This window comes from Heptranchias perlo, chromosome 4, assembly GCF_035084215.1.
Source record: "Heptranchias perlo isolate sHepPer1 chromosome 4, sHepPer1.hap1, whole genome shotgun sequence".
Taxonomy (NCBI): Eukaryota; Metazoa; Chordata; class Chondrichthyes; order Hexanchiformes; family Hexanchidae; genus Heptranchias; species Heptranchias perlo.
In genome coordinates, this window is record NC_090328.1 from 4,966,880 (window position 1) to 4,985,923 (window position 19,044).

General features: G+C 46.8%; 1 protein-coding gene across 3 annotated transcripts in view; it reads right to left on the reverse strand.

Annotated features, from left to right (window-relative positions):
• LOC137320706 (polymeric immunoglobulin receptor-like) overlaps positions 1–19,044 on the reverse strand; it is a 788,493-nt gene that overhangs the window by 29,509 nt on the left and 739,940 nt on the right. Inside the window, exons 1-2 of one of the 3 annotated variants that reach the window (XM_067982405.1) lie at positions 6,383–6,474; positions 2,718–3,110 (exon numbers count right to left, since the gene is read on the reverse strand). The exons of the other annotated variants lie outside the window; for them this stretch is intronic. Of the exons in view, the coding sequence (XP_067838506.1) occupies positions 2,718–3,110; positions 6,383–6,443 (454 nt within the window). The 5' untranslated portion in view covers positions 6,444–6,474. Of the gene's footprint in view, positions 1–2,717; positions 3,111–6,382; positions 6,475–19,044 lie in introns of those variants that run through there. 3 annotated transcript variants of the gene reach the window in all.

Genomic DNA, 19,044 nt, shown 5'->3' on the forward strand with positions numbered 1-19,044 from the left:
GAATGGATCAGATCAACAGACATAATAAAAAAAATTGAATCTAAAAATTATGTATCTTTCAAGCATTCATTCTTTTGTAAAGTTAAAACCTCCACTCAAATATCTCACCAGGTCTGTCCCAGACAGGCTGTTACATTCTCCCACAGCACTCACCCTGATCAAAATCCCATTTTTTACTCCTTGATTACAAGATACTCACAGATAAGAAAGTCCATTCAGCCCATCTTAATTCATCCAGAACAACCCTACACCATCTCCCCCCCGCCCCACCCCTGATCGCTGAATGTAATTGTTCCTTGAATGATTTCACCTCCACCGGAAGTCCCATTCCAAGTGTTGACCACTCTCTGCGTGAAAAAGAACCTCCTGATATCAGTCCTAACGTTATGTTCCACTGGTTTGAACCAGTGACCCTTTGTGCTACTCCAACGGTTTGATTTGAAGTAGTATTCCAGATTAATTTTTTCACAATCTTTTAATCATTATAAGGTCATCTCTCAGACGCCTCCTTTGCAGACTGAAAAGCCTGAGTCTCTCCTGTCTTTCCTCATAACTCAGACCCGACACTGGGGATCAGCCTCGTGGCTCTTCTCTGCACTGCGTCCAGTGCTTGACTATCTCCCTTGTCTCCCAATGGGCAGCACCCAAGGTGCGGTCTGACTAGATCTGTCAGTCGTGGCTCAGTGGGCAGCACTCTCTCCTGAGTCAGAAGGTTGTGGGTACAAGCCCCACTCCAGGGACTTGAGCACAAACTCTAGGCTGATACTGATACTTTCGTGTACTCCGACAAATCAGCACTCCGAGGGAGTGCTGCCTTTCAGATGAGACGTTAAACTGAGGCCCCGTCTGCCCTCTCTGGTTGATATCCTGCAGCACTATTTCGAAGAACAGCAGAATTCTCCCAGGTGTCCTGGCCAACATTTATCCCTCAACCAACATCACTAAAAAACAGATTATCTGGTCATTATCACGTTGTTGTTTGTGGGATTTTGCTGTGCGCAAATTGGCTGCAGTGTTTCCCTCCTTTACAATAGTGACTACATTTCAAAAGTACTTCATTGACTGTGAAGTGTTTTGGGACGTCCTGAGGTCATGAGAGGCGCTATATAAATGAAAGTCTTTCTTTCTTTCAGAACACTGTATAGTTTGGTCACGACTTCCTCTAACTCATACCCTAGTGTTTTGGCTGGGTCGCTCAACACTCGACTGGTTTTGTTAATTGCTGCTCTGCATTGATTGGACATATTGAGCGTTCAGTCTCCTAAGACTCCCGGGTCGCTTTCAACCTCATCTGTAGCTATTTCAGCACGAATAGTGGAGCACGTTTGTTGCCCACTTTCCATCGTATGTGCAATACTTTACATGGTCACTGACTCTCGTTAGGCACTTCCTCCACTCCAGCACTTGGCTCAAGGACTCCTTCCTCCTGTATGAGCCTAAACAATGACTGTTGGCAGGATATTCAGTGGAAGGGGGGTGAGGGAGGCAGGAGGGGGGGGGGAAAAAAAAAGTACCAGCTCCCTCATGTCAACAACAACAGTAACTTGCATTTATATAGCGCCTTTAACGTAGTAAAACGTCCCAAGGTGCTTCACAGGAGCGATTATCAAACAAAATTTGACACCGAGCCACATAAGGAGATATCAGGACAGGTGACCAAAAGCTCGGTCAGAGGTAGGTTTTAAGGAGAGTCTTAGAAGGAGGAGATGTAGAGAGGTGGAGAGTTTAGGGAGGGAATTCCAGAGCTTAGGGCCCAGGCAGCTGAAGGCACGGCTGCCAATGGTGGAGCGATTAAAATCAGGATGTGCAAGAGGCCAGAATTGGAGCAGCACAAAGATCTCGGAGGGTTGTAGGGCTGGAGGAGGTTACAGACATAGGGAGGGGAGAGGGCATGGAGGGATTTGAAAACAAGGATGAGAATTTTTAAATTGAGGTGTTCCTGGACCGGGAGCCAATGAGGGTCAGCGAGGTCAGGGGTGATGGGCGAACGGGACTTGGTGCGAGTTAGGATACGGGCAGCAGAGTTTTGGATGAGCTCAAGTTTATGGAGGGTGGAAGATGGGAGGCCGGCCAGGAGACCATTAGAATAGTCAGGTCCAGAGGTAACAAAGGCATGGATGAGGGTTTCAGCAGCAGGTGAGCTGAATCAGGGGCGGAGACGGGTGATGTTACGGAGGTGGAAGTTGGCGGTCTTGGTGATGGAGTGGACATGTGGTCAGAAGCTCATCTCAGGGTCAAATAGGACGCCAAGGTTCCAAACGGTCTGGTTCAGCCTCAGACAGTGGCCAGGGAGAGAGATGGAGTCGGTGGCCGGGGAATGGAGATTGTGGCGGGGACGAAAGACAATGGCCTCGGTCTTCCCAATATTTAGTTGGAGGAAATGTCTGCTCGTCCAGGACTGGATGTCGGACAAGCAATGTGACAAATGAGAGCCCAGTGGAGGGGTCGAGGGAGGTGGTTGTGAGGTAGAGCTGGGTGTCGTCAGCGTACATGTGGAATCTGACGTCGTGTTTTTGGATGATGTTGCCAAGGGGCAGCATGTAGATGGGAAAATGAGGAGGCCCGGGATAGATCCTGGGGGGACTCCAGAAGTAACAGTGTGGGAATGGGAAGAGACGTCGTTGCACGTGATTCGCTGGCCACGACTGGCTAGATAAGAATGGAACCAAGTGAGTGCAGCTCAATGGGGACTACAGCCCCTGAACATTGTTCCTTACCTCTCACTCTCAGACTCGTTAGTTCCAATGATTCAAATTTGCCAATATCGAGCTCCACACGACACTTATAATAACCGCTGTCCATCTGGTTCAGTCCTTCTATCATTATCGAGGCATCGTTGTCGCTGAGATTCCCCACGAATCTGTATCGATTCCCGCCGTCCTTCTGTATCACATTCTCACACAGCTTACTCCGTGAATGGCCGGGACCATAATATATACAGTTAAAAGGAACGTGTCTGCTCAATGAGTCCTTTTTGAACCATATCACAGAGCCACTGACTGTACGACCAGGGAATGGGGCGGTAAACCTGCACGGCAAGACAGCAGACTGCCCTTCCTCAGCAATCACTTCATCCGGGCCACGCATTGTCCAATCATTATAATAATACTCTGTGGGGGGGGGGAAAGAGAGAGAGAGGGGCAATATTAAAACAGCACTGGGTCAGACATTAGTGTTTCGATAACATACTGTGAGACAATATACTGACTCTGATATACAGTGACAACTGATATAACATCACATGGTCAGATTGGGATGGTTTATACTTGGAGAGTGGACATTGTGGAGTGAGTTACAGGCTGGAATCTAATCGAGGTGTTCGGGTGGTTTATATATAGAATAATGGATAACTGGGAGTGAGTTACAGGCGGGAATCTAATCGAGGTGTTCGGGTGGTTTATATATAGAATAATGGATAACTGGGAGTGAGTTACAGGCGGGAATCTAATCCAGGGGTTCCGATGGTTTATATATAGAATAATGGATAACTGGGAGTGAGTTACAGGCTGGAATCTAATCGAGGGGTTCGGGTGGTTTATATATAGAATAATGGATAACTGGGAGTGAGTTACAGGCGGGAATCTAATCGAGGTGTTCGGGTGGTTTATATATAGAATAATGGATAACTGGGAGTGAGTTACAGGCGGGAATCTAATCCAGGGGTTCCGATGGTTTATATATAGAATAATGGATAACTGGGAGTGAGTTACAGGCGGGAATCTAATCAAGGGGTTTAGATGGCTTATGTATAGAATAATGGATACCCAGTGAAGCTCAACGGAAGCTCGAGGAACAGCACCTCATCTTTCGTTTATGCACTTTACAACCTTCTGGACTCAACATTGATTTCAATAACTTCAGATCACAAGCACTGTAGGTGCTGGTAATGGTTCTGCTGTTGTCATTTACAGCTCCTCTAGACCCATCTTTTGTTTCTTCACTTCTCCCATTCCCACCCTCCTTGCCTTGCACCATCATCTCTTTTGTCATTTAATCACTCCTGCCCTCCACCCTATCACAGACCTTCCCTTTTGTTCTTTCCTCCCACCCTCCCCCTTGCTCTGTATTTGCTTAAAAACTGTTAAATCTTTAACTTCTTCCAGTTCTGACGAAAGGTCATCGACCTGAAACATTAACACTGTTTCTTTCTCCACAGATGCTGCCTGACTTGCTGAGTATTTCCAGCATTTTCTATTTTTATTTCAGGTTTCCAGCATCCGCAGTATTTTGCTTTTGATTTAACGGATACCCAGGAGTGAGTTACAGGGTGGAATCTAATCGAGGGGTTCAGATGGCTTGTATATAGAGTAATGGCTCTGGAATTCCCTCCCTAAACCTCTCCATTTCTCTATCTCTCTCTCCTCCTTTAAGATGCTCCTTAAAACCTACCTCTTTGATTAAGCTTTTGGTCACCTGTCCTAATATCTCCTTATGTGGCTCGGTGTCAAATTTTGTTTGATAATCGCTCCCGTGAAGTGCCTCGGGATGTTTTACCACATTAAGGGTGTTATATAAATGCAAGTTGTTGTTGTTGGTGGATACCTGGAAGTGAGTTAGAGGCTGGAAACTAATGGAGGGGTTCAGATGGTTTGTACATAGACTAATGGGAGTGAGTTAATCGATTGGTTGAGATGATAGTTACAAACTACTTTTAGTTTGTTTAACGTTATCTGTTCCCTAGGTTAGATTGCAGACTTTGACTTGGAGGTGTCTATTGTTTTTAGAATTTTGCTGCTTCATTTGTTTGAAGAGGGGTTCTGATCCTACGTTTTCTGGCGCTGATAATATGAGTAAGAGAATTTTCTGAACTCTCTCCATTCGGTCAGGAGACCCAGAGGTGTCTGAAGAGTTCCACTCAGGGCCCCCACTACACAGTCTTTTCTCTTTACCGTCACTTTCTACTCTCTATTACCAAGGCAGCCTTCGTGCAACTGTTTACTTTGTCATTCGTGGCGCAGCCCCCGCTCCGGTGCGCAGGTCTCAAACGTGGACCTTTACCCAATGCCGTGTGCGTGTGACCAAAGAACGGACTCCAAGGATCTCAGTTTTGTGTTTCATTCCAAGCATTTGTTTTCCCCTCAGCAACCCTTCAGCTGCGGTCCATCCATTACTTAACTGCTGCGGAGGCTCTTCTAACTCTCTCTCACACATCGATACGATTAGTCAATATTCCTCTGAACTTTCCTCTCCTAACACCACAGACGTGCAGAGTTCTCTGTATTGAAGTGAAGGCTTATCACAAGTTCTCTGCTCCAATTCATTCTTTCACAAGGTCGCGCAACAGTATCATCTCCCTCAGGCTTCCCTACTTCAACCCACAGGTTATTAAAACCATTGCTAACCATTACTTCTTGATTTGCTCATCTTCTCTCCTCCTCTTTCCAGCCGCGTGGTGTCCTGTACTTTGAGCCCTGCATCTGGGTTTCTCAGTGTTAAAAATTACACAGTCAAATAGAGCTTGAATTTCGACGTCACTTAACGTGACCAAAACCGCAACACTGCTTCCCCCACACACTCATCCTCATTTACTCCCCAACAACTGACCGTACCCAACCTAGAAGCACTGATGAAGGTGCTAAAAAGATTTACTAGGACGATACCAGAACTGAGAGGTTATACCTAGCAGGAAAGATTGAACAGGCTGGGGCTCTTTTCTCTAGAAAAGAGAATTGCTGAGGGGTGACCTGAAAGAGGTCTTTAAAATTATGAAGGAGTTTGGTAGGGTAGACGTGGAGAAGATGTTTTTGCTTGTTGGGGAATCCAAAACTAGGGGTCATAAATATAAGATAGTCAATAATGAATCCAATAGGGAATTCAGGAGGAACTTCTTCACCCAGAGAGTGGTGAGAAGGTGGAACTCGTTACTACAAGGAGTAGTTGAGGCGAATAGAATAGATGCATTTATGGGGAAGCTAGATAAACACATGAGGGAGAAAGGAATAGTAGGTTCTACTGATAGGGTGAGAGGAGGCTCGTGTGGAGCATAAACACAGGCATAAATTAGATGGGCTGAATGGCCTGTTAGTGCTGTAAATTCTCTGTAATTTGAGGTGTCTCTCTAAGACCTGGCAGCGACTCCAACGTTCCGTTTCTCTCCTCCCACCCTGAAAGTGCCCGTAGCTTCTGTGCGCTACGTTTTACTTGGAGCATCAATTTGGTAACTTAAGTTGAGCAATGTTATCTCGCTTTGATATCTGCTTGACAAGTGAAACGTTTTCTCCCATTTCCCCCCTTGCCCATTGGGAAGGGCAAGGCACATAGTGCCTTGGACACCACCAGGGTTGGGGAAAAATGTAGGCGAGAAGGTCAGGCAATCAAGAGAGGGCTGGATTAGGCAATATAACAAATTAAATTTGAACAGTTCTTATTGGAAAGCACCTACCGTAACCCCTTCCCGAGACCCACAGCAGGACTGTGGAAAGACAAACGTAGAGAGAACTCATTGCTGACTCTTCGATGTTTGGTCCTTCTCACTCGCTGCTTTTTGACACTGAAATACACAAGTTCCTCAAAGAGTTTCTTCACTTCCTGTGAAACCCCAAAAACTGATGAATTCGGTGAGATTGATCAGCAGGGAACGAGAAGTCCATTTATGTTAAGCGAAGCAGAGATATTTATATAACTGCCGGAAAACAGAGGCATAAACCACAGCATATACTGAGAATGAGGGATGCTGCATTAGGTTACAACATTGTAGTCAGAACGTCCATCAGTCTCTGCTACTCCTGAGGCAACACTTTCCATTTTAGTGTCTGCATCAAACATTTCCAGGGCAGGTACAGCATGGGTTAGAAACAGATTAAAGCTCCCTCTACAATGTCCCATAAAACACTCCCAGGTCAGGTACAGCATGGGTTAGATACACAACACAGTGATATACAATCAGGAGGGGGTGGCCCTGGGAGTCCTCACCATTGACTCCGGACCCCATGAAATCTCATGCCATCAGGCAAACATGGGCAAGAAAACCTCCTGCTAGTTAGCACCTACCGCCCTACCTCAACTGATGAATCAGTACTCCCCCATGTTGAGTACCACTTGGAAGAAGCACTGAGGGTAGCAAGAATGGCTCGGTAGCACTACTGCTGACCGAGCTGGCCGAGTCCTTGCTGCCAGACGGGGCCTGCGGCAGGTGGTCAGCGAACCAACATGAGGGAAAATCCTACTTGACCTTGTCCTTACCAATCTACCTGTCGCAAATGCATCTGTCCATGACAGTATTGGTAGGAGTGACCAGCGCACAGTCCTTGTGGAGACGAAGTCCCGTCTTCGCACTGAGGACACCATCCAATGTGTTGTGTGACACTACCACCATGCTAAATGGGATAGATTCAGAACAGATCTAGCAGCTCAAAACTGGGCATCCATGAGGCGCTGTGGGCCATCAGCAGCAACAGAATTGTATTCCAGCACGATCTGTAACCTCATGGCCTGGCATATTCCTCACTCTACCATTACCAACAAGCCAGGGGATCAACCCTGGTTCAATGAGGAATGTAGAAGAGCATGCCAGGAGCAGCACCAGGTGTACCTAAAAGTGAGGTGCCAAACTGGTGAAGCTACAACACAGGACTACATGCATGCTAAACAGCGGAAGCAGCATGCTATAGACAGAGCTAAGCGATCCCACAACCAACGGATCAGATCAAAGCTCTGCAGTCCTGCCACATCCAGTCATGAATGGTGGTAGACAATTAATCAACTGACGGGAGGAGGGGGCTCAGTGAACATCCCCATCCTCAATGATGGCAGAGTCCAGCAAGTGAGTATAAAAGATAAGGCTGAAGCGTTTGCAACCACCTTCAGCCAGAAGTGCCGAGTGGATGATCCATCTCGGCCTCCTCCCGATATCCCCACCATCACAGAAGCCAGTCTTCAGCCAATTCGATTCACTCTACATGATATCAAGAAATGGCTGAGTGCACTGGATACAGCAAAGGCTATGGGCCTTGACAACATCCCGGCTGTAGCGCTGAAGACTTGTGCTCCAGAACGAGCCGCGCCTCTAGCCAAGCTGTTCCAATACAGCTACAACACTGGCATCTACCTGACAAATTGGAAAAAGCAGGACAAATCCATCTGGCCAATTACCGCCCCATCAGTCTACTCTCAATCATCAGCAAAGTGATGGAAGATGTCGTCAACAGTGCTATCAAGCGGCACTTATTCACCAATAACCTGCTCACCGATGCTCAGTTTGGGTTCCGCCAGGACCACTCGGCTCCAACTCATTACAGCCTTGGTCCAAACATGGACAAAAGAGCTGAATTCCAGAGGTGAGGAGAGAGTGATTTCCCTTGACATCAAGGCAGCATTTGACAGAGAGTGGCATCAAGGAGCCCTAGTAAAATTGAAGTCAATGGGAATCAGGGGGAAAACTCTCCAGTGGCTGGAGTCATACATAGCACAAAGGAAGATGGTAGTGCTTGTTGGAGGCCAATCATCTCAGCCCCAGGACATTGCTGCAGGAGGTCCTCAGGGCAGTGTCCTAGGCCCAACCATCTTCAGCTGCTGCATCAATGACCTTCCCTCCATCATAAGGTCAGAAATGGGGATGTTTGCTGGTGTTCAGTTCCATTCACAACCCCTCAGATAATGAAGCAGTCCGTGCCCGCATGCAGCAAGACCTGGACAACATCCAGGCTTGGGCTGATAAGAGGCAAGTAACATTCGTGCCAAACAAGTGCCAAGCAATGACCATCTCCAACAAGAGAGAGTCAAACCATCTCCCTTGACATTCAACGGCATTACCATTGCCGAATCCCCCACCATCAACATCCTGCGGGTCAGTATTGACCAGAAACTTAACTGGACCAGCCATATAAATACTGTGGCGATGAGAGCAAGTGACTCACCTCCTGACTCCCCAAAGCCTTTCCACCATCTACAAGGCGTAAGTCAGGAGTGTGATGGAATACTATCCACTTGCCTGGATGAGTGCAGCTCCAACAATACTCAAGACACTCGACACCATCCAGGACAAAGCAGCCCGCTTGATTGGCACCCCATCCATCACCTTAAGCATTCACTCCCTCCACCACCGGCGTACTGTGGCTGCAGGGTATACCATCCACAGGATGCACTGCAGCAACTCGCCAAGGCTTCTTCGACAGCACCTCCCAAACCCGCGACCTCTACCACCTAGAAGGACAAGGGCAGCAGATGCATGGGAGCACCACCACCTGCACGTTCCCCTCCAAGTCACCCACCATCCTGACTTGGAAATATATCGCCGTTCCTTCATCGTCGCTGGGTCAAAATCCTGGAACTCCCTTCCTAACAGCACTGTGGGAGAACTGTCACCACACGGACTGCAGCGGTTCAAGAAGGGGCTCACCACCACCTTCTCAAGGGCAACAAGGGATGGGCAATAAATGCTGGCCTTGCCAGCGACGCCCACATCCCATGAATGAATAAAAAAAGAGCAAAGCTCCCTCTACATTACCCTTCATAATTTTGGTCACTACTATTAAATCTCCCCATAACCTTCTCTGCTCTAAGGAGAGCAATCTCAGCTGCTCTAATCTCTCCACATAACTGAAGTCCCTCATCTCTGGTATCATTCCAGTAAATCTCTTCTGCACCCTCTCCAAGGCCTTAACACCCTGCCCAGAAGAGACAATACTCCAGCTGAGGCCTAACCAGTGTTTTATAATGGTTTCCTTGGCGTAACAAGGGCATGCCTATCCATTTGGAAAGAATGTGAACAGTTGCCCAGGGTTCTGTTCATTTTCAAGCTGTTATATAGAATTTACAGCTTAGAAACAGACCCCATCCTCTCCTGATGCCCATACTCATGCGCTTTGCAGCAGGAGAAACTGGAACGGGGAACCCAGGCTGATTCTCCCCACCCCCCCAACCCAAGCTCAGGATCTCGACATTTTAATATAAAAGGAGAATTCATTCCATAGAACCATAGAAAAGATACAGCACAGAAGGGGGCCATTCAGCCTATTGCGTCCGCACCAGCTCAAAGAACAACCAGGTGCCCATTCTAATCCCACCTTCCAGCACCCGGTCCATAGCCCTGCAGCTTACAGCACTTTAGGAGCAGGTCCAGGGACTTCTTTTTTTTAAAAAAAAGTTGAGGGTCCCTGCCTCTATCACCAATTCGGGCAGCGAATTCCATACACCCACCACCCTCTGGGCAAATAAGATTTTCCTCATGTCCCCTCTAATCCTTCCACCAATCAGCTTAAATCTATGTCCTCTAGTTCTTGAACTCTCCACTAGGGTAAACAGGTACTTCCTGTCCACTCCACCTGGGCCCCTCACAATTTTGTACACCTCAATCAAGTCACCCCTCAGCCTCCTCTGCTCCAAGGAAAACAACCCCAGCCTATCCAATCTCTCCTCGTAGCTGCAATTTTCAAGCCCTGGCAACATTCTTGTAAATCTTCTCTGCACTCTCTCCAGACCAATTACATACATGATATAAGGTATTGGTGAGACCGCACCTGGAATACTGCATACAGTTTTGGTGTCCATACTTAAGAAAAGACATACTTGCTCTCGAGGCAGTACAAAGAAGGTTCACTCGGTTAATCCCGGGGATGAGGGGGTAGACATATGAGGAGAGGTTGAGTAGATTGGGACTCTACTCATTGGAGTTCAGAAGAATGAGAGGCGATCTTATTGAAACATATAAGATTGTGAAGGGGCTTGATCGGGTGGATGCGGTAAGGATGTTCCCAAGGATGGGTGAAACTAGAACTAGGGGGCATAATCTTAGAATAAGGGGCTGCTCTTTCAAAACTGAGATGAGGAGAAACTTCTTCACTCAGAGGGTAGTAGGTCTGTGGAATTTGCTGTCCCAGGAAGCTGTGGAAGCTACATCATTAAATAAATTTAAAACAGAAATAGACAGTTTCCTAGAAGTAAAGGGAATTAGGGGTTACGGGGAGCGGGCAGGAAATTGGACATGAATTTAGATTTGAGGTTAGGATCAGATCAGCCATGATCTTATTGAATGGCGGAGCAGGCTCGAGGGGCCGATTGGCCTACTCCTACTCCTATTTCTTATGTTCTTATCCTTCCTGTAATGTGGTGACCAGAATTGCGCACAATACTCCAGCTGTGGCCTTACCAGCGTTTTATACAGTTCCATCATTACATCCCTGCTTTTGTATTCTATACCTCAGATAATAACGGAGAGCATTCCGTATGCCTTCTTCACAACCTTATCTACTGTACTGCCACCTTCAGGAACCTGTGCACATGCACTCCAAGGTCTCTCACTTCCTCTACCCCTCTCAATATATTCCCGTTTACTGCGTATTCCCTTTTAATGTTTGCCCTCCCTAAGTGCATTACCTCACATTTCTCTGGGTTGAACTCCATTTGCCACTTTTCCGCCCACTCCACCAACCCATTGATATCTTCTTGGAGTCTACAGCTATCCTCTTCACTATCAACTACGTGGCCAATTTTTGTGTCGTCTGCAAATTTGCCAATCATGCCCCCTACATTCAAGTCCAAATCATTAATATATCCACAAACAGCAAGGGACCCAACACTGAGCCCTGTGGCACACCACTGGAAACATATTTCCATTTGCAAAGACATCCATTGACTTTTACCCTTTGTTTCCTGTTACTGAGCCAATTTTGGATCCAATTTGCCACATTTCCCTGTATCCCATGGGCTTTTACCCTTCTGACCAGTCTGCCATGTGGGACCTTGTCAAATACCTTACTAAAATCCATGTGGACAACATCCACTGCACTACCCTCATCAATCCTCCTTGTCACTTCCTCAAAGAATTCAATCAGATTTGTAAGGCATGACCTTCCCTGAACAAATCCATGCTGACGACCCCTGATTAAACCATGCCTGTCCAAGTGACAGTTTATCCTATCTCTCAGTATTGATTCTAATAGTTTGCCCACCACCGAGGTAAGGCTGACCGGCCTATAATTGTTCGTCCTTTCCCTCGTACCTTTTTTAAACAATGGTACTACCTTTGCAGTCTTCCAGTACCTCCCCTGTATCTAGTGAGGATTGGAAAATGATCCTCAGGGCATCCGTTATTTCCTCCCTGGCTTCCTTCAATAGCCTAGGAAACAATCCATCCGGCCCTGGTGACTTATTAACTTTCAAGGATTCCAGTCCCTCCAGTACTTCCTCTCTCGTTATGTTTACCTTATCCAATATTTCACACCTCTCCTCTTTAACTACTACATCCAGATCATCCCTTTCCTTTGTGAATTTAAAACCCTACCCACATCCTCTGCTTCTGCACACAAGTTACCCTTATCATCTCTGATAGGTCCCACCTTTTCCTTAGCTATCCTCTTGTTCTTAATGTACTGATAAAACATCTTTGGGTTTTCTTTAATCTTACCAGCTAATATTTTTTCATGCCCTCTCTTTGCTTTCCTTATTTCCTTTTTTACGTCATCCCTGTACTTTCTATATTCCTCTAGGCTTTCTGCAGTATTTAGTTTTCTGTGACAGTCATAAGCTTTCTTTTTCTGCTTTATCTTGCCCCATATACTTCTAGACAACCAGGGGGCTCTAAATTTGGCGGTGCCACCCTTTTTCTTTGAGGGGATGCGTCTGCATTGTACCAGTAGAATTTCACTTTTTAGTGCCACCCACTGGCTTGCCACTGATTTCTCCTCAAGAGATTCCGCGTACCCATGACCAGTCCAAAGGTGGTGAGCAGACCCAAAGCAAAGGTCGATACATCAGGGTTACAACAGTCCTTATTGAGCTCATTTGCAGATAATTATGAATTTATGGAAGTTCTGAATTCTTCCTCTTTCCAAGGTTTACCACAAATAAAATAGTATCTTCACGGTGGGACTTCCTTATTCGCCACATTTAAACAAGTAAACAGCAAATGTGAACGGCAAGGAAAGAAAGACTTGCATTTACATAGCACCTTTCAAGGTTGGGAACCAGAGGACACAGATGTAAGGTGATTGGCAAAAGAACCAAAGGGGACATGAGGAAAAAATGTTTTTTTTTAATGCAGCGAGTTGTTATGATCTGGAATGCGCTGCCTCAAAGGGTGGTGGAAGCAGATTCAATCGTGGCTTTCAAAAAGGAATTGGATAAATACCTGAAGGGAAAAAACGTGCAGGGCTACGGGGAAAAAGCAGGGGAATGGGACTAACTGGATTGCTCTTACAAAGAGCTGGCATTGGCTCGATGGGCCGAATGGCCTCCTTCTGTGCTGTAACCATTCTATTCTATGATCCTATGACCTCAGGACGTCCTAAAGCGCTTTACATGCAATGAAGTACATTTAAATCACTGTAGGAAACGCAACAGGCAATTTGCGCATTGTAAGGTCCCACAAACAGCAATGAGTAAAAATGACCAGATAATCTGTTTTCAGCGATGTTGGTTGAGGGATAAATACTGGCCAGGACATCAGGGAGAACTCCCCTGGTCTTCTTCAAAATAGTGCGTGGGATCTTTCACATCCACCTGAGAGGGGAGACGGGGCCATGTCTCATCTGAAAGATGGCATCTCAGACAGTGCAGCACTCCCTCAGTACTGGCACTGAAGAATCAGCCTTCATTTTGTGCTCAAGTCTCTGGAGCGGGACTGCGAAGCCTTCTGACCCAGAGGCGAGAGTGCTGCCAACTGAGCCACAGCTGACAAAGTACGCAACAGCAGGAGGTAACATTGTGCTGCGGCTGATTAGACCCAGGAGTCAGCTGACCGCCCTTCAGCACACACCAGCTATCCGACGTCAGCTGTGCCACCGCCCGGTGGGGGCGAAAGGAAAACCTGGGTGGGGGGGGGGGGGGGGTTGGGAATCATAGGCATCTCTTGTGTGCCTCCCAATGCCTGAGTTGGGAGATAATTTTTGATGCACAGGGTTGTTAGGGCACGGAATGCCCGACCAGCAACGGTGGTGGATGCACAATCTGTGCCAGCTTTTAAAAGGAAATATCCGAAAAAGAAAAATTTGAAAGGGTAGGGGGAGAGGGACTAAGGAAATAGCTCTTTCGAAGAGTCAGCACAGGCACGGTGGGCCGAATGGTGAAACGGCAGGGGTGTGGGACTAAGCTCTTTCAGAGAGCCAGCACAAGTGCGATGGGCTGAATGGCCTCCTTCTGTGCAGCAGGCACAACACAATCTGCCGCAGGGAACTGGCCGGGGGCTGGGGGGTGGGGGGGAGCAGTGGCAAAACAACGTACCCAAAGTGAGCATCGCCACAGGAGATCTGCTAGTTATATCTAAAAATGTCTAAACAAGCCCCCGACCTGCTGCATTTCTGATGGATCTGGGAGTTCAGGAATGTGATCACACAGACTCCCTGTGGCCTCCACACCTCCCACCCTTTCCCAGAGGACAGACCCCGGCGGTTCAAGAATTGCTAGGCCCATGTGTGGACGGGCGTGTGATAATCCAATGAGAGTGAGGGTACGATGGCCCGCTCCCTGTTTCCTTCACCTGCCCGGCTCGAGCGCTGGACACAGGGGTTGCTGCTCACTGGGCCTGACGTCCAGTTCTGAAAGTAGCCCTGATAATAAAATATGACGTAAGGACGGTAGTGAGAAATGATCTTGGCTCAAAAGATCAGGAAGTAGAATCAGTATGGGTGGTGACAAGAATTAACAAAGGGCAGAAAACACTGGTGGGAGTAGTTTATAGACCCCATAATAGTAGCTATATCGTTGGACAGGGTATTGATCAAGAAATAATAGGAGCTTGTAACAAAGGTAATGCAGTCATCATGGGGGAACTTTAATCTTCATATAGACTGGGCAAATCAAATTGACAAAGGTAGTTTGGAGGACGAGTTCATGGAATGTATTCAAGACAGTTTCCTAGAACAATACATCAAGGAACCAAACAGGGAACAAGCTATTTTAGATCTTGTACTGTGTAATGAGACAGGGTTAATTAGTAATCTCACAGTAAAGGATCCTCTGTGGAAGAGCGATCATAATATGATAGAATTTCCACACTGAGTTTGAGAGTGAACCAGCAAGAAATATAAAAACAGATTGTAAGAGCTTCTACAAGTATGTAATAAGGAAGAGAGTAGCAAAAGTAAACGTTGGTCCATTAGAGGCTGAGAAATTATAATGGGGAATAAGGAAACGGCAGAGACGTTAAACAAATATAATGGGCTAGAAATTGGGCTGTGTAGCGCCCATTGTTTCAGCTCTACGCGGCCTCCTGAAGTACCAAGATGGCGTCTTGGCTGCGCATGCATGTTTCTAGCATGACGTGCGCCGGATGCCATCTTGGTATACGTATTAGTCCAGGCGCAAATACCAAATGCCGGCAGCATGTAAAGTAAGGAGAAAACGGATAGTCAGTGTGCAACGCTGATTTAAAGTGATAAGTTCCAAAATGGTGTCTAACACTCAACTCAACGCACAGCCTTAACCGCGACCATCTGAACGTGTCTTAGAACGCCTAGGGGACCCCCACCAGCGCTATTTAAAGGGACCATGCAGGATTTACAGTTTAGTGGCTGGATTATTGCTTTTGGCCGCCGATGCATTTGTAACTCTTCTTGGAAGTCTCCTATACTTGAATACTAGGACGCGGGGACAGAGCCTAATATTTAGAGGCCAGGACGTGCATGAGTGAAGTTAGGAAACGCTTCTACACGCAAAGGGTGGGAGATGTTTGGAACGCTCTTCTGCAAACGGCAGCTGATGCTAGCTCACTTGTGAATTCTAAAACTGAGACTGATAGATTTCTGTGAACCAAGGGTATTAAGGGATATGGGGCTGAGGTGGGTATAGGGAGTTAGGTCACAGATCCACCATCTCATTGAATGGCGGAACAGACTCGAGGGGCTAAATGCTCGGCCACTTGCTGCCTCCTGATATGCGCCACCTTCTCCTGCAAGCAAGCAGGACTTGTGTCTGGGTGATGTGCCCATCATGGTTGAATAGCTGCCAGATTTGTGGGTGGGTAGCTTGCAACAGTGGTAATGTGCAAGGGTGAGAGGAAGCATCTGATTGGAAGAGTTGAGTACTGATGGAAAGAGTTTGTTGGTATGTGGGTGATGGGGGATGTAGTGTGTGGAGCAGTTGGTAGGAGACGCCACTTGACAGTTGACCTCACTCACCTTGACCGCTCATGTCAAAGCATTGAACTTCTTCCTGCACTGCATCCATGTTCACTGTGCTGTGTGCCTGGCATTGACTTCGTCCCCCGCTGCCTCCCACTGTCTTTCCAGCATACGTCTGGAAGGCCTTTTGCAACCCCCCCCCAACCCAACTTCCACCCCGGATATAGGATATCCCTCCCTCTGTCCACCTCTTGCAACAAGGCCTCTGATGCATCAGCAGAGAACCTTGGTGCACACACTCTCGCAGGCCTGGTACCAACTCAGATTGGCAGATTGGTGAGGTCTGATGTGTAGATTGGACGATGAGATTTAGTGGTGCAAAGCCTTTATTCAATGTTTTGACATAACTCATCAGTTTGTAAACATAGGGACGGGACCTGCATCTAGTGTTTTACATGTACAATGTCTGATCTCCATTCAGACTCCATGCAGGCAGCACACTGTTATTTTTAGCAAATAGCAGGTGCTGGCTGGCTTTAAAAATTGAGACATTCTCCCTTTAAAAGGTGATTGGCAAAAGAACAGACAGTGACATGAGGAAAAACTTTTTTTTACACAGCGAGTGGTTAGGATCTGGAATGCACTGCCCGAGGGGGTGGTGGAGGCAGATTCAATCGTGGCCTTCAAGAGGGAATTGGATAAGTACTTGAAAGGGAAAAAATCGCAAGGCTACGGGGATAGGGCGGGGGAGTGGGACTAGCTGGATTGCTCTTGCATAGAGCCGGTGCAGACTCGATGGGCCGAATGGCCTCCTTCCGTGCTGTAACCTTTCTATGATTCTAAGAGATTGGGGCTCCCCATGCTGGTGGAAAGCACGCATTTCCTTGAATCCTTCTGTCAGACCTAGTTGAGGACCAGTTTTGGGGTTTAACCAATTTAACCCCCTTTATATCTGTCTTCACAGTAGAACACATGAAAAGCATACCAAAAATAGTGGGGAACCAAAGGGCTAATGAGAGTGAGGAACTTAAAGTAATTAATATTAATAGAGAAAAAATATTGGAGAAACTAATGGGTCTAAAAGCCGACAAATCCCCTGGACCTGATGGCCTACATCCTAGGGTTCTAAAAGAGGTGGCTGCAGAGATAGTGGATGCATTGGTTATGATCTTCCAAAATTCCCTAGATTCTAGAACGGTCCCAGCGGATTGGAAGGCAGCAAATGTTTCCCTCCTTCCTTGTTTAGCAGGGTGAGAGAAAACAGGGAACTACAGGCCAGTTAGCCTGACATCAGTCGTCGGGAAAATGCTGGAATCCATTATGAAGGAAGTGGTAACAGGGCACTTAGAAAATCATGATATGATTAGGCAGAGTCAACATGGTTTTATGAAAAGGAAATCATGTTTAACAAATTTATTAGAGTTCTTTGAGGATGTAACTAGCAGGGTAGATAAAGGGGAACCAGTGGATGTAGTATATTTGGATTTCCAAAAGGCATTCGATAAGGTGCCACATAAAAAGGTTGTTACACAAGATAAGGGCTCGTGGGGTTGGGGGTACTATATTAGCATGGATAGAGGATTGGTTAACGGACAGAAAACAGAGAGTAGGGATAAACGAGTCATTTTCGGGTTGACAGGCTGTAACTAGTGGGGTGCCACAAGGATCAGTGCTTGGGCCTCAGCTATTTACAATCTATATTTGTGACTTAGATGAAGGGACCGAGTGTAACGTATCCAAGTTTGCTAATGATACAAAGGTAGGTGGGAAAGTAAACTGGACACAGAGTCTGCAAAGGGATATAGACAGATTAAGTGAGTGGGGAAGAAGGTGGCAGATGGAGTATAATGTGGAGAAATGTGAGGTTATTCACTTTGGCAAGCGGAAATCCCATCTCTCTCTATTGGAAAGCCTTGGCCGGTATGTCCAACATACCTGGATGTCGCACTTTGTTACAAATGCAAAAACAGTTTCAAAATGCTGGGTACTTCTGAGCAGCAGCCTGAAACTGACCATCGCGTCCAATCATCCTGACCAAGCAACAATTAAACTGTTCATTTAACAGCAATTAAGGTCTGAAAAGGACACAGCTCCACCTTAGCATTATGTAGTGGAACATCCTACCCTTATGAAACAACATATCGCCTGACTCAGTGTGACTAATGCCCATGGACCATTCACTAGTTACGTCACAAATACTATTAAAACTAATTGATCTCCTCTGGTAGTCAAGTGTCACAGAGCGAGAGGGCAGGGGAATAATTGGGCCAGGGCACACAGGCCTACATCAACCTCCATTTTAGAGTTCTACATTCTGTCCGCAATTTTATATTTCCAATTATGAATCTCTGTGTCCACATTTACCAAGGAAACCACCTACGTAAACTTGTCTTGCTATAATTACAACCTCCACTGCAGGGGGAAGGATGCAATTACATCCTGACAAGTTTAGAGGCAGGTCACATTATAAATTTGGACACAGGGATTCATAAAGGAAAAAGTTGGCAGGACGTAATAGCATACAAAGATATTTACTATGAATGGTTACGTACACAGCTAGACCTGAAGTAAAAATGGTGGCTGAAACAACCAAGGAATCACACCAGACCCGGGGGAACGGGGAGAGAGACTTAGTGGTCTCACCGCGGAGTGGTACCAGGCCGGGGGGTTGGAGAGTTCATGTGGTCTCCCCGGGCAGTCGCACAAGACCGGGGTGGGGGGGTGGGGGGTGGGGGGGTGGAGACACTACGACCTCCAAAGGGAGTCGACCCAGATCGGGGGGTGGGTCCTCATTGGTCTCCCCGGCGAGACGGACCCAACTGGGGTGGGGGGAAAACGACACAGCCTGCAACAGTCTTAAGTGAATCAGTCTTCAGACAGTGTTAATGTACCACTCAATTCAAAGTCATTTTTGTGCGAAAATGATTTTAAAATCTATGGATGATTCAATAAGCAAAGTAGATCAGAGCATTACTCTAAATCTAACCCGTGCTGTACCTGCCCTGGGAGTGTTTGATGGGACTGTGTAGAGGGAGCTTTACTCTGTATC